The sequence below is a fragment of the Bos taurus genome, chromosome 11 (genome assembly GCF_002263795.3).
Source record: "Bos taurus isolate L1 Dominette 01449 registration number 42190680 breed Hereford chromosome 11, ARS-UCD2.0, whole genome shotgun sequence".
Lineage (NCBI taxonomy): Eukaryota > Metazoa > Chordata > Mammalia > Artiodactyla > Bovidae > Bos > Bos taurus.
In genome coordinates this window covers 62,286,316-62,300,021 of record NC_037338.1, presented here as the reverse complement: position 1 = coordinate 62,300,021, position 13,706 = coordinate 62,286,316, and the positions used below count along the sequence as shown (strand labels likewise).

General features: G+C 41.0%; 1 protein-coding gene across 3 annotated transcripts in view; it reads right to left on the bottom strand.

Annotated features, from left to right (window-relative positions):
* Positions 1-10,877, bottom strand: part of UGP2 (UDP-glucose pyrophosphorylase 2) — a 56,525-nt gene extending 45,648 nt beyond the window's left edge. The window contains exon 1 of one of the 3 annotated variants that reach the window (XM_005212738.5): positions 10,610-10,877. Coding sequence is in view for 1 of the 3 variants with exons in the window: in NM_174212.2 (NP_776637.1) it covers positions 9,615-9,633 (19 nt within the window). In the remaining 2 variants the exon portion in view is untranslated. 3 annotated transcript variants of the gene reach the window in all.
* Positions 10,878-13,706: the final 2,829 nt, after the last annotated feature.

Below are 13,706 nucleotides of genomic sequence, written 5' to 3'. Positions count from 1 at the left end.
GATATCATATTTTCTAGATTTATTCAATGTATATCTTACCCAGTAATATCCAAAGATATATCATATGTATTTTGTTCATCTATGTAATCCCAATGTATTCTTAAGACAGAGCTAGAAACATAGCAGATTCTCAAGTAATGTTTATTAAATCAATGAGTAAGAGTCTACTATGATACAACTATGTCTGGGTATAAAGATGTTAGGGTCCAGTCCAGTGGAGGTAGTACCTGGTAAGGTCAAAGAGACAGTGTTCAAGAGCCATGATTTCAGGCCATGGAGAAGAAGGGCTAAGAAAAGTAGGGACAGTGTCTTGAGTACTTGAAGTCCCTAAGGTTTCTCAAGTAGAGGCTGATTTATCAGGCAGTTTCAGGGATGTCGTCAAAGAAATTTCAAACTTATAGGCCTAGACAAAATGATCGCTAAATTTTTTTCAATTCTTTATTATTGTGTATAAATGTTACTGTAATGTTTTCACAAACTTTAGAGGTTAAACAAAAGTGGGTAATGTATATATTTTAATTTAGCTTAATTCAGTAAAATACAGAAAAATAAAGTCCATGTCATTCAATCATAAAGAACAATCAATTAGTTGGTTTTATACAATTTTATGTGATCTTTTAGTATTAAAAGTATTGTATTTTATATTTTAATCTATTAGTATTGATTATTTTATATTATAAACTATGATTATTTACATTTGCAAAGACTTTTAAATGACTCAGCCATGTATATCCTAACACTTGCACAGGTAAAAGCCATATGAATGCTATAAATGAGTTTTAACAAAAATTAAAAGGTACCAACCAGGCTTTTGAGAACTGTTCTACCACCAGATATGCAGAGATACTTGATTATCAAGATTTTTGTTAATCATGCATTGCTTGCTTAAAATTTTTTTAACTGTTAGAATTTATACATAAACCAGATTTCTCATTAATAATTACGCTTAACCTTGCTCTCATACAAGATGGTAGCTCTTAAAACTAAAAAAAAAAGAAAGAAAGAAAAACACACAGCAATTAAAAATCAAAAGAAAAACCCAGAAAATATCATTTCTGGAAAACCGAACATTCAGGAGAGATGTGCCAACTAGTTAAATAACATCACTTGGCATCAAGTTTTATGGATGGTAAGGGGCCTGTCATACCCATTTGTTGAGAGGACAGTAAAGGGATACAGTATAAAACCACAATAAAGGACTAAAAAATGATTTAATAGGCTTGCCTATAATTTGATTTATGTTCAGTTCAGTCGCTCAGTCATGTCCAACTCTTTGCGACCCCATGAATCGCAGCACGCCAGGCCTCCCTGTCCATCACCAACTCCCGGAGTTCACTCAAACTCATGTCCATCGAGTCGATGATGCCATCCAGCCATCTCATCCTCTGTCGTCCCCTTTCCCTCCTGCCCCCAATCCCTCCCAGCATCAGAGTCTTTTCCAATGAGTCAACTCTTCGCATGAGGTGGCCAAAGTACTGGAGTTTCAGCTTTAGCATCATTCCTTCCAAAGAAATCCCAGGGCCGATCTCCTTGCAGTCCAAGGGACTCTCAAGAGTCTTCTCCAACACCACAGATCAAAAGCATCAATTCTTCGGCACTCAGATTTCTTCATAGTCCAACTTTCACATCCATACATGACCACTGGAAAAACCATAGCCTTGACAAGACGGACCTTTGTTGGCAAAGTAATGCCTCTGCTTTTGAATATGCCATCTAAGTTGGTCATAACTTTCCTTCCAAGGAGTAAGCGTCTTTTAATTTCATGGCTGCAGTCACCATCTGCAGTGATTGTGTAGCCCCCAAAAATAAAGTCTGACACTGTTTCCACTGTTTCCCCATCTATTTCCCATGAATTGATGGGACCAGATGCCATGATCTTCGTTTTCTGAATGTTGAGCTTTAAGCCAACTTTTTCACTCTCCACTTTCACTTTCATCAAGAGGCTTTTTAGTTCCTCTTCACTTTTTGCCATAAGGGTGATGTCATCTGCATATCTGAGGTTATTGATATTTCTCCCGACAGTCTTGATTCCAGCTTGTGTTTCTTCCACCCCAGCGTTTCTCACGATGTACTCTGCATATAAGTTAAATAAGCAAGGTGACAATATATAGCCTTGATGTACTCCTTTTCCTATTTGGAACCATTCTGTTGTTCCATGTCCAGTTCTAACTGTTGCTTCCTGACCTGCATACACATTTCTCAAGAGGCAGGTCAGGTGGTCTGGTAGTCCCATCTCTTTCAGAATTTCCCACAGTTTATTGTGATCCACACAAAGGCTTTGGCATAGTCAATAAAGCAGAAATAGATGTTTTTCTGGAACTCTCTCGCTTTTTCCATGATCCAAAGATGTTGGCAATTTGATCTCTGGTTCCTATGCCTTTTCTAAAACCAGCTTGAACATCTGGAAGTTCACGGTTCATGTATTGCTGAAGCCTGGCTTGGAGAATTTTGAGCATTACTTTACTAGCGTGTGAGATGAGTGCAATTGTATGCTAGTTCGAGCATTCTTTGGCATTGCCTTTTTTGGGACTGGAATGAAAATTGACCTTTTCCAATCCTGTGGCCACTGCTGAGTTTTCCAAATTTGCTGACATATTGAGTGCAGCACTTTCACAGCGTCATCTTTTAGGATTTGAAATAACTTGATGAGTCTAATTCCCTTGAAAATGAAATAGGGCCCTAGAGATGCTGATTTACCAAAGGACACAGTGGCAGTGACAAGCAGGAATCCCAATCCTGCTGCCCAGTGCCCTGCTTCTCCTTCCTGGAGGAAGTTCTCCCCTTTCTCTGTTACAGTGCGTTTGTTTACGTGGTTTGCCACCTCCAGGTTGTATGCCACCAAATCTGAAGGAAAACTGGCAAAAATTCAAATATCTCTATTAAGTGAGGTTACTGCACAAGATGAAAAATTAAAAACTACACATCATAATAAACATTCTCTTGTGCTCTTCACTTTTCCTTCTATATTGTTTATTTTCTGGGCAATGAAAAATCGAAGAAAGCTTTTATGTACTCTATAAATATTTTATTACCAGGACTAAGCATTTTACCATTGGCATAAATGAACCCGCAAGTGAACCCACAGTGCAGAACTGTGTCACTCTGTTTTCCTGCACTCTTTGGGAGTTTTAAAATTCTAGGTAGGGTTATAACATAAATGAAAATCACATCAGCCTTTGCCAGGGCAACAACCAGAGAGAAACACAAACTTCAATTACCTTTGTGGCCAAAGAGCAAGTAGAACCATTGTTAAACAGAGTGTCCCCTAGAATAGCATTTTTTACAATTTGAAGACTAACAATTAAACAGTAGACTGAACATAATGAATTTGTACATGAATACAACGAATAGTGGTTTTGTTTTTTTTAAGATACAAGTTAAAAAAATCACAGAGAAACATGGAACTCTCTTGATTTATACAGAAAAACTAACAAACATCCAGCAAGGTTTGGAAAACAGAACATTTTGTTGTTTATATAAGTAACTAAGATGACAACAGTCAATTTCTCCATGGCTCTCAAAAACAATCCTTAATTGTCAAAATGGTTTTGGGGGCACAGTCAATTTCATTTGGCAGTGAGTGAGAAAAACAATGGGTCTGTTGGCAGAGGCAGAATTTGAGTCCTAGACAATTACTGTGCAACAAACTAAAGGAAATGCCTGCATCACCAGTCGACAGAACTGGGAAACAGATTTCAAATGGAGCATTATCCCCCTTTTCACACATAAACCCAACCAAGAAACACATAAAGTTTAATTTTCTTTCAATAGTTTAGCAACCCAACTTGCAAAGAATTTAGTAAGCTATTAATAGAAAGATGCATGGCTGGTGGTAGAATTTTAGAGATCTAAGACATATGGTTTCAATTAATAGTCACTGTGCCTGGGATAAGCCATCAAATTACCCAAGACCAAGACGTCCAAAATTCCAAATACCATTACACCAAGTTAAAACATGAAAGCTTGGAAATGAAACTGTAGGCTGTGACAAAAGGACACAGTCTAGAAAGCCAAGCTTCCACAGAGATCCCAAGCAATCAAAGGGTGGAAAGTGAATCACACTTGCACATTCATTAAATCCCAAATTTTCAGAGGATCTCACTGACAGTTTTATTCTAATATCACTGGGATTTTCTCCGCTAGCATAAATTCTGGATATGAGGATGAATCATGTTACACGAGGTTAATACAGTCAACTCTTAATTATTCATATTTACAGATAATCCAGAGTTAAACTTTCAAATACTTGTTTATACTAACTTTTCAGAAATGGAGAGATCCGATGGGAACTCCTAATACCTGCACTTCCACAAAAAGTACCAAATTCAACTTGGTGGAAGCTGGAAAATTACAGTATATTATTCTTTGACTCAGAATATTTTTATTACAAGCCCAACTAATGTTCCTCAAATAAGTATCTTTTAAGCAAAGTTACTACAATTCACAAGTTACTGGAATTTTCTATGAAGAAAAATAAATACAGAGAGAATGGGAAGTGAGTATGAACTGTGAATGTGAACTATTAGTATATTACATGAAAAATGTGACATAATATTACAAAATTAATAGTTTGTAACTGGGCCACCAGGGAAGCCCAAGAATACTGGAGTGGGATGCCTATCCCTTCTCCAGGGGATCTTCCAGCCCTAGGAAATCAAACCAGGGTATCCTACATTGCAGGCAGATTCTTTACCAACTGAGCTACCAGGGAAGCCTCAATATTACAAAATTAACATTGTCATTTCCTTTTAAAGTTATTTTTCAATTTATCTTCAGAATATTAAACTGACACTTCCAAGAAGTATACCAGTTAATATTTCTTATTTCTCTAATGTTCAATTTATTTTCTTTATGAGTGCTCAGCTCAGTCGTGTCTTACTCTTGCCACCCTATGGACTGTAGCCCTGCAGGCTCCTCGGTCCCTGGGATCTTCGAGGCAGGAATACTAGAGTGGGTCGCCATATCCCCCTCCAGGGGATCTTCCTGACCCATGAATCAAACTTGTGTCTCCTGAATTGGCAGGTGGATTCTTTACCACTGAGCCACCTGGTAGACTCTCACAAATGAAAATCATCCATTTTACTGGAAGAAAGACCCAGTTATCAAAATCACCCATTTTACTGGAACAAAGATGATCTGACCAAGATCCACATTAGAAAACAAAGAGTGTTCATCAGTACAACTCTGAATTTCTTTTAATTTTTCATGTATAACTGTGACTATGAATTTAACTAAATCCTTCTCCTTCTCAAGCAACATAATGAATGCTAAGCTACATCTTTAAAAAATGAGAAGTGTGCCTTAATCATTGCTTTGCCACCTCTAGTCTTGCCTCAAATCCATGCCACAACCTCCCTGGGCTGAAAACATCCTAGTCATCTAAATAGTCAGCTACAGGCTAAATTTGGTCTTAGGATTTGAGAAGAACCAGGCTTAGGCCTGACCTCTACAACCAAGCCCCAGAATGCTTCTCACCCTGATGTTCATCTGAGACCCCTCCTGTTATAATTAGTTCAACTAATCTTCCCTGGCTAGCTGCCATTGACCAAACAAGAATCACCAAACTAAAGACATGAAAAGAGAATTCCAACAAATGGAAAAGTTGACAGGCCTCAAATATTTTTTAAGTGACACAGAGGCACTCAAATGGCTTTCCCTGAAATAGAAGGAAGGACTTCAATTTAAGAATATTAAGGGCCATTTTTATATAATTCAGATAGATTAAATTTTTTTTTTTTTTTAAGTTCCTCTAGGGACTTTCCTGGTGGCCAAGAGGTTAAGGCTCTGCGCTTCCACTCCAGGAGCATGGGTTTGATCCCTTCTTGGGGAACTATAACCTGCATGTGCCGCAGCCAAAAAAAAAATTTTTTTAATTAAAAGAAAAAAAAAAGAGATGTTTCAAAGTTCCTCTAAATTACAGCATAAGTACATAACACAGCCTTAGTTGGCTAGATGACAATAGGCCCAGCACCATTTATAAGTTTCAAATCATGTATGCAGATTGCCCCGTAGCTCTCAGATCCTTTGGGAAGCCAAATTCCAAATGCACCCATTGACACACCTGGCAAAAGTCCTAGCTGCTGATGAACCAGCAGGTCACAGGAGAAGGTATCACCTCCAACTATGGCAAGTAGTAGATACATTTATTTAGTACTCAATCAAATAGTAGTCACATTTATTTAGAATAATTGAGGACCCTGCAACAACCCCTGGGATGGAGAAAACTAGCAAATGGAGATGCAATTTTACAGGCAGACAGAAGGTGACATGAGGGCAGAATACACCAACTAGGGAATTAAGCCAGAGATCCAATAAACAATCCTCCTATGAGAAGGAATCTTAAGTGCCTGAGGAACACAGACTTGAGAGATGCCCAAAATAAGTTAAATCTTCTTCTGGCTGAGTATTACATATACTGAGAATTCTCCTACCTACTGACGTTAAATATTTTTATTAGTTAACCATTTCTACCTAATAACTTACAGTCAAAGTGCTTAAGAATGGAGATACTTAGCATTCTTATAATGCACAGAGCCTAGTTTTGAGACAAGAGATTCAAGCCAAGTGTAGCAACCAGATTTCAGGACATTTAAACATAAGTGCACACAACACACAGGTATAATACCCAGATCTGTGCCCATCATAAGGGATACAAGAGAAATCCCAATTTAGCATATTAGAAGAGCTCAAAATTTTGTTGACGACTGGACTGAAACAAAAACTCATACCAATTATGTATTCACATCATCGTTCAAGCTTTCCCCTCCAACTCCATACTTTAAAAATATATGTATCACCAAGTTGCTGGAGGCCTGAACACCAAAACTGGAATAGGAAAATAAAGAACTGTCATAGGTGACTTGTTCTGCTTCTGTTGGGTGACATGCGGTTATATTTATGGTGGCAATGCTATCCAAAAAGCCATCACCGTTTTAAGAAAGGAAAGGAAAATTTACTGCCCCGTCAAACTGCACTCACATAATTTGTCTCATTTCAGCTTCTCAAAAACCCTATGGCATAAGTGTTAATACCCAATGTTTATATAAGTATTAATAAAAATGAAGATTCAGAAAAATTATGTGTCTATGATTACCTATCAGTAACAGGATTCAAACCTAGGTCCATCCCTTTTATCTTTCTCAGCAATTATATTAGAGGTGTTATTAATAAACTACAACCAAATGTGGGCTAAACTACTAAAAAAGTGCTGTGTTTCTCATCCATCATCTGTGACAGGTTCTTTCAGAGCATCTACCACTTCAAGACACTGTATTTCCCCCAGGGATATAATATTATCTTGGCCCACAGGGAACTAACAGTCTAGTTGGAGAAAGGAGCCATTGTTCCTGATAAGTTTTTAGCTTAGGAGGCAACAAAAGGACAAGCGTTTAGACACATTTATATACGAATTTCAGTGCTTACTAGCTGTGAACTTTGGATAAGATACTTAAATTTCATCACCTATAAATATACTACCTCTCAGGGTTCTTGTGAAGCTTAAATGAGACAACATATGAAAACAGCTTCAGTTCAGTTCAGTCACTCAGTCGTGTCCGACTCTTTGCGACCCCATGAATTGCTGCTCGCCAGGCCTCCCTTAGGGGCCTAATATTTGTCCATTCCTTTCCTTATGAAGTGGTACAAGCTAAGTATCAATGCACAGAAATATTAAGAAGTACAACAGCAAAGATCAATTTCATCTACTACCAAAAAATTCAGAAACAAAAATCCCAACCCTTTTACTTAAAAAACTGATATGCGGAGACAATGGATTTATGTGCCAATAAATTTATCACTTATCATAGCAACAGAGTTAATACACAGAGAATTTACAGTTGATGTTCAAATTTAAACAATGATAAACAGGAGCAAAATCATGTTAAACTTTTTTTCAGAGGGGAGAGGTGTGTCATCTTTTTGTGCAAAATTGTCAAATTTAAAAATGAAAACTACCATTTAGAGCAAAATTGGATGGCAAGTAAATGCAGTGTTGGATTGAATCATGGAAAGTCTGTCTGTGGTTCAGTTAATAGTAACGTTACTGGTGATAATTTCTTAGTTGTGATGTATGTGAGACTTTTTTACAAATCTAAAGGTATCCCAAGATAAAAAAGTTTATTAAAAAAGAAAAAGTGGATGACAAGAGAAAGGAATAACAATATACCCAGGTACTACCACTTAATACCTCCTGAAAGCAATTAGTTAGCCATTAACAGCAAAAGACTTGACACCAGTCAATCCACAACGCCCCTTCTGTAAGCTGCTTTAAACCGTAACAACAAGAACATCTGGAGTTTAATAATATTCTCAATCTTTAAAAAGAAGTGACTTGTCCACTTATCTCTAGCATATTATTCCAATACTGGCTTTCTGGTAATTAAATGTCATCATTACAAAAACAAGCAAACTTCTGACAGTTACCTCTACCTTCTATTCTTGACTAAGACATTTATTCAGTCTGAACATAAGAGGCTTCCTTCATCACATATAAAGCATAATATGAATTTAGAAGTTTAATGACAAGTGACATTTCTGAGCTTTGTGCTAAAGGCAGATAAGAATCCCATCTGTTTTCAAAATAATGCAGGCAGTCAAAGTCTCTTATTTTATTATACAAAACTCAAGAGTTAATAAAGTAGTGATGTAAAACCTACTATGACATTTTTATGCCCAGGGCCAAATGATGGCCATTACTGATACAATTTTTTTAAAGTACATCTGCATTTATTGAGAGCCACATTAAGTGGTTGTGAACTTTACTAGCTGTGTTTTCAGCAAGATGGCTGAAGCTTTCACACTCTTGGGTCCTCAAAAAAAGGGTTTCCTTACATAAAGAGAAGGCAAGTCCCATGCTACACACTGATGACAGAGGTTTAAGGTAGCATCAGTTTCAAAGTGTACACACACACATACACACACATAACATTACTGCTTAATTTAGTTGAGATGCATTCTTTAAACCTTTTCCAAACACACATGTAGAATTAGAGAGCAATTTGCTAATTTCAAAGAAACCCTAATAATCTTTACAGATTTCAAGAGGGGAAAAAAAAAAAACAAACAGCAATGCAGCAAAGTCATTTCTTCTGCTGAAATGACCTCCAGCTTCTACGAGCTACTCCCTGTTTCGCAATAAATGAATCTGAGACTCAGACCACGTACACACAAACGGAGAAGCTGAGAACACTAAAGCTTCCCCAACCGTCCTGGCTAAACCCACCTGCCTTTCCTCAACCCTCTCAGTTCCCCTTCCCGTCCGCACCCAGAGTTACCTCGACTTCGACCATGAAAAGAGAACAGGGATCAATCGGCAGCCAAAATCCTGTTTTATCATCATTTACCGCCACTATCCCGGGAAGCCAGGGTGCTACTAACCTGATTTCAGGGAGGCAGAACTAAATGCAGCAGACTACAAGGGTATAAATGATACGTTATCTGAAACGCCAACCCAGCAGCTCAAGACAGCTCAAATGTCAATTTAACGAAAAGGGTTTCGCAAACAGTATCTCAAATGAACATTTCCACTTCCAAACCACCCACCAACCTCTCCACTGCCGGTCCCCAAGTTCGGTACTGCTAGAGCAACCCCGGAGATAAGAAGAAGCGTGTCTTACCTTGTACAAATCTCGACATTTTAGGGATTTATTAAAATACTCTGGCTTACAAATATAAATATATTTAAATGTCTAGAGGAGTCAACGCTATAGAGGTCTTTCTTCCACTTCTGCTTTAACAAATGACGAATTCTTTCTTCTCTTCCTATGTTTGGCCACTTAGGAGAGTATTTACTCAAAAAACTAAAACTGCCTCCAAAAAAACAAAACAAAACAAAAAAAAAACTTAACCCCCTTCCCCACTTTCAAAAGACAGAAACTTGGTGCGACTGAGTCTGCTTGGAACTCCAGCCTACACTGCACCCCTGACACAAATGAGGGCCAGCTGGAGGCTCCCGGAAAAGGTAAAATCACACGAACTTAAATTTCATCAATGAAAGAGGCGGATCTAGAGCGGCTTCACCGCCCCCCCGGGTCCCCACGCCCTCGGGGGCTGGACGGCCGCGGGCACAGGCGGGCCGCACCCCTACATCCCCTCCCCTTGCTGCCTTCCGGCCTCAGGACGGTTCCCGGCGAAACTCAGGCCAACAGCGGTTCCCGCCCCAGCAGGGATCGGGAGGAGGGGGAGGCCTGCCAAGGGGGACGATGCAGTCCTTTCTACCCGCTCAGAAACATCCCGGGACTCGGAGGCGCTAAGAATTCGGCGTGCCGTCCGGAGGCGGGCCGGGGCCTCCAGACGCCAGCCTCCCAGCTGCAAGCGGCCGCGGCTTTTTCCCGGGAGGGGCCGAAAGCTACAGAGCCCCTCCCCCGCAGCGGACACTAGGGGGCCACCCGCGAGGGGAGAACCCCTGTGCCGCCCCGAATCCGAGGGACCGGAGTCAGCCCCAACCCTCACACATTCTAGTTTCTCTTGGCCGAACCCCAAATTCGGCCTCCGGGGCCAAAGTGCAGGTTGAGTAGACTGGCTCTACAAGCCTCAGAAAGGGCAACACACTCGCCCTTAGAGTGGTGGGAAGCCCGCCCCGGCCCCTCCCCAAACCGCCACCGAGACCCACCTTCCTCCTCTTCCTTTAGCAGCTGGGAAACTGGGGGCGTTTGTAGCGCCCCTGGAAGAAGACTTGCAGGCTGAGAGAATGTCACCTCTGAGGCACCCTTCTCTCTCCCTCTCTCCCCTCACAAATGCACCTCGAGCCCCTCGCCAGTTGTCACAGCCCAGCTGCTGACCCCCTCGGTCCACCTAGCTGCGGGATCCCGACATCCAAAGCCCCCACTTTCTCCTAAACACCTCCCCTCCCCCTCCATTTGGAGCGGCCCCTTCAATGCGGAAATGCACCCACCGCGCAGACAGACAGGAGCAGCCTCCAGTCAGGAGCCGAGGCGGGTTCAGGGCCTGGCCAATGAGACGCACGGAAGTGTCAGCGGGTGGGGCGTCTGCGGCCTGAGGCAACTCCCGGAGCCGAAGCTGCGATGGGGGCCGCGCGTTCTGCGGCTGAGAAAGGAGTGTTTCACCAGTACAACTCCCAGCCTTCCACAGATACTTTAGCAAGAGAGAGAACCTGAAGCACGATTGGTTATTTTCGTACTGCTTAAAAATGTTTCCGCTTACCAGAGATTGAAGATAGTTATGTACTCGGCGGATAGGTCCAGATCGCCCTCTGCCCCCCGCCCCCAAAAGCAACTACCCTGAGAGACCCCAGGCCCTTCTCAGTAAACACAAACTCTTCTCACACAGCTGGTGTCGGGAGGGTGAAAATGTCGGGAGGGTTAAGGAATAAGCAGTTGGATGTGTGGTACTTACTAACAGGAGGAGAAATGTAGGGCATCGAAGAAAATGCCATGTGAAGGCTCTCACACCATAACTACCACCCCAGTTCCAATTCCTACAGAGGTTGTCGTTGTGCTAGTCGGTTCACTTGTTCAATAAAAGGGGAAGTGACTTTGGTTACCCATCATGAGACACTTACCTTTTAGTAGACTCTTGAAGTCCTCAAGGAAAGAGGATTTTAAAAGCTAGAACGTTGGCAGTGACTCGGGGACTGCAAGAGGGCCCGCCCAACGCCGCTAAATCACACCTGGTATTGCCAACCCCACCTGCCTGTATGACCCAGTGCGCCGGCCAGTGGGTGTATCTCAGACTTTGCAAGTCATGACTCAACCCGCCTGCATTGGGACAAGTGAATTGTCAGCGCTATCTTAAGGTGCCTTCTATAAATCAAGTCATTCTAGAAGAGCTTGAGGCATTGGAAAACACTAATCAACCAAGGTAAGCGAGAGTTTTTAAATGACTCATTCTGTAAACAAACTATTCTTTTTAGTGCTGCATATTCCTATGGGAATGTTACTGAAGTAACATAGAAAAGGCCAATGATTCATTTGTCATACTGGAGAACGATAACGCTTGATAAAATCTTTTTTCTGTGAAATCCAAAAATATCACACCCAAAAACCTCTCAGCTATAAAAGTAATTTCCCCAAATAAAACCAAAGAAGTGTATAGAATCCAAATGTCTACTCTTTAATAAAAGCCTTTATGTACTGTAGAGGAATTTTTCCGGCACTAGTTAAGCAGTATTTATCCATCAGCGTCAACACCAAAATAAAATACTACCAAATAATTTGAGCCACATAGCGTTGCTTAGCTGAAAGGTGATAAAGTTGAAGAGTGGTGAAGAGTCTTTAATTATGGAGGTTTTATTGTAAGAAGGATGATCAGTTATTTTCTACCTACCAAAAGATTAAGGGAGAGGAAGTGAGTTTTAATTGCAGCAAGAGTTTTTGGTAAAATCTAAGGATGACATCTTGGTTTATGAGTGATTATATATTAAGATATAGTATCAAAGGATGTTGTACACTTGCTGCCTCAAGAAATCTCTAAAAAGAAACTGCCTGTCTTCAGTGGTTGCTGCTGCTGCTGCAAAGTCGCTTCGTCCGACTCTGTGCGACCCCATAGAGGGCAGCCCACTAGGCTCCTCTGTCCCAGGGATTCTCCAGGCAAGAAGACTTAAATGGGTTGCCATTTCCTTCTCCAGTGCATGAAAGTGAATAGTGAAAGAGAAGTCACTCAATCTTCAGTGGTTAAGTCGTATCAATTCAGAGGCTGGCTCTTAGAGAAGTAAAACTCTAGAAGCTGTATTCCCAAATATTATTTCAAATCAGTTCAGTTCACTTCAGTCGCTCAGTCGTGTCTGACTCTTGTCGACCCCCTGGACTGCAGCACACAGCCTTGCCTGTCCATTACCAACTCCCAGAGTTTACTCAAACTCATGTCCATTGAGTCAGTGATGCCATCCAACCCTCTCATCCTCTGTCATCCCCTTCTCCTCCCACCTTCAGTGTTTACCAGGGTCTTCTCAAATGAGTCAGTTCTTCGCATCAGGTGACCAAAGTATTGGAGTTTCAGCTTCAGCATCAGTCCTTCCAATGAACACTCAGGACTGATTTCCTTTAGGATGAACTGGTTGGATCTCCTTGCAGTCCAAGGGACCCTTGAGAGTCTTCTCTAACACCACAGTTCAAAAGCATCAATTCTTCTGCACTCAGCTTTCTTTATAGTCCAACTCTCACATCCATACATGACTACTGGAAAAACCATAGCCTTGACTAGACAGACCTTTGTTGGCAAAGTAATGTCTCTGCTTTTTAATATGCTATCTAGGCTGGTCATAACTTTTCTTCCAAGGAGCAAGCATCTTTTAATTTCATGGCTGCAGTCACCATCTGCAGTGATTTTGGAGCTCCCCCAAATAAAGTCAGCCATTGTTTCCACTGTTTCCCCATCTACTTGCCATGCCATTAAGTGATGGGACCAGATGCCATGATATTAGTTTTCTGAGTGTTGAGCTAAGCCAACTTTTTCACTCTCCTCTTTCACTTTCATCAAGAGGCTCTTTAGTTCTTCACTTTATCTGCCATAAGAGTGGTGTCATCTGCATATCTGAGGTTATTGATATTTCTTCCGGCTGTCTTGATTCCAGCTTGTGCTTCATCCAGCTCAGCGTTTCTCATTGATGTACTCTGCATATGAGTTAAATAAGCAGGATAACAGTATACAGCCCTGATGTACTCCTTTGCTGATTTGAAACGAGTCTGTTGTTCCATGTTGCTTTCTGACCTGCATACAGATTTCTCAAGAGGCAGGTTAGGTGGTCTGGT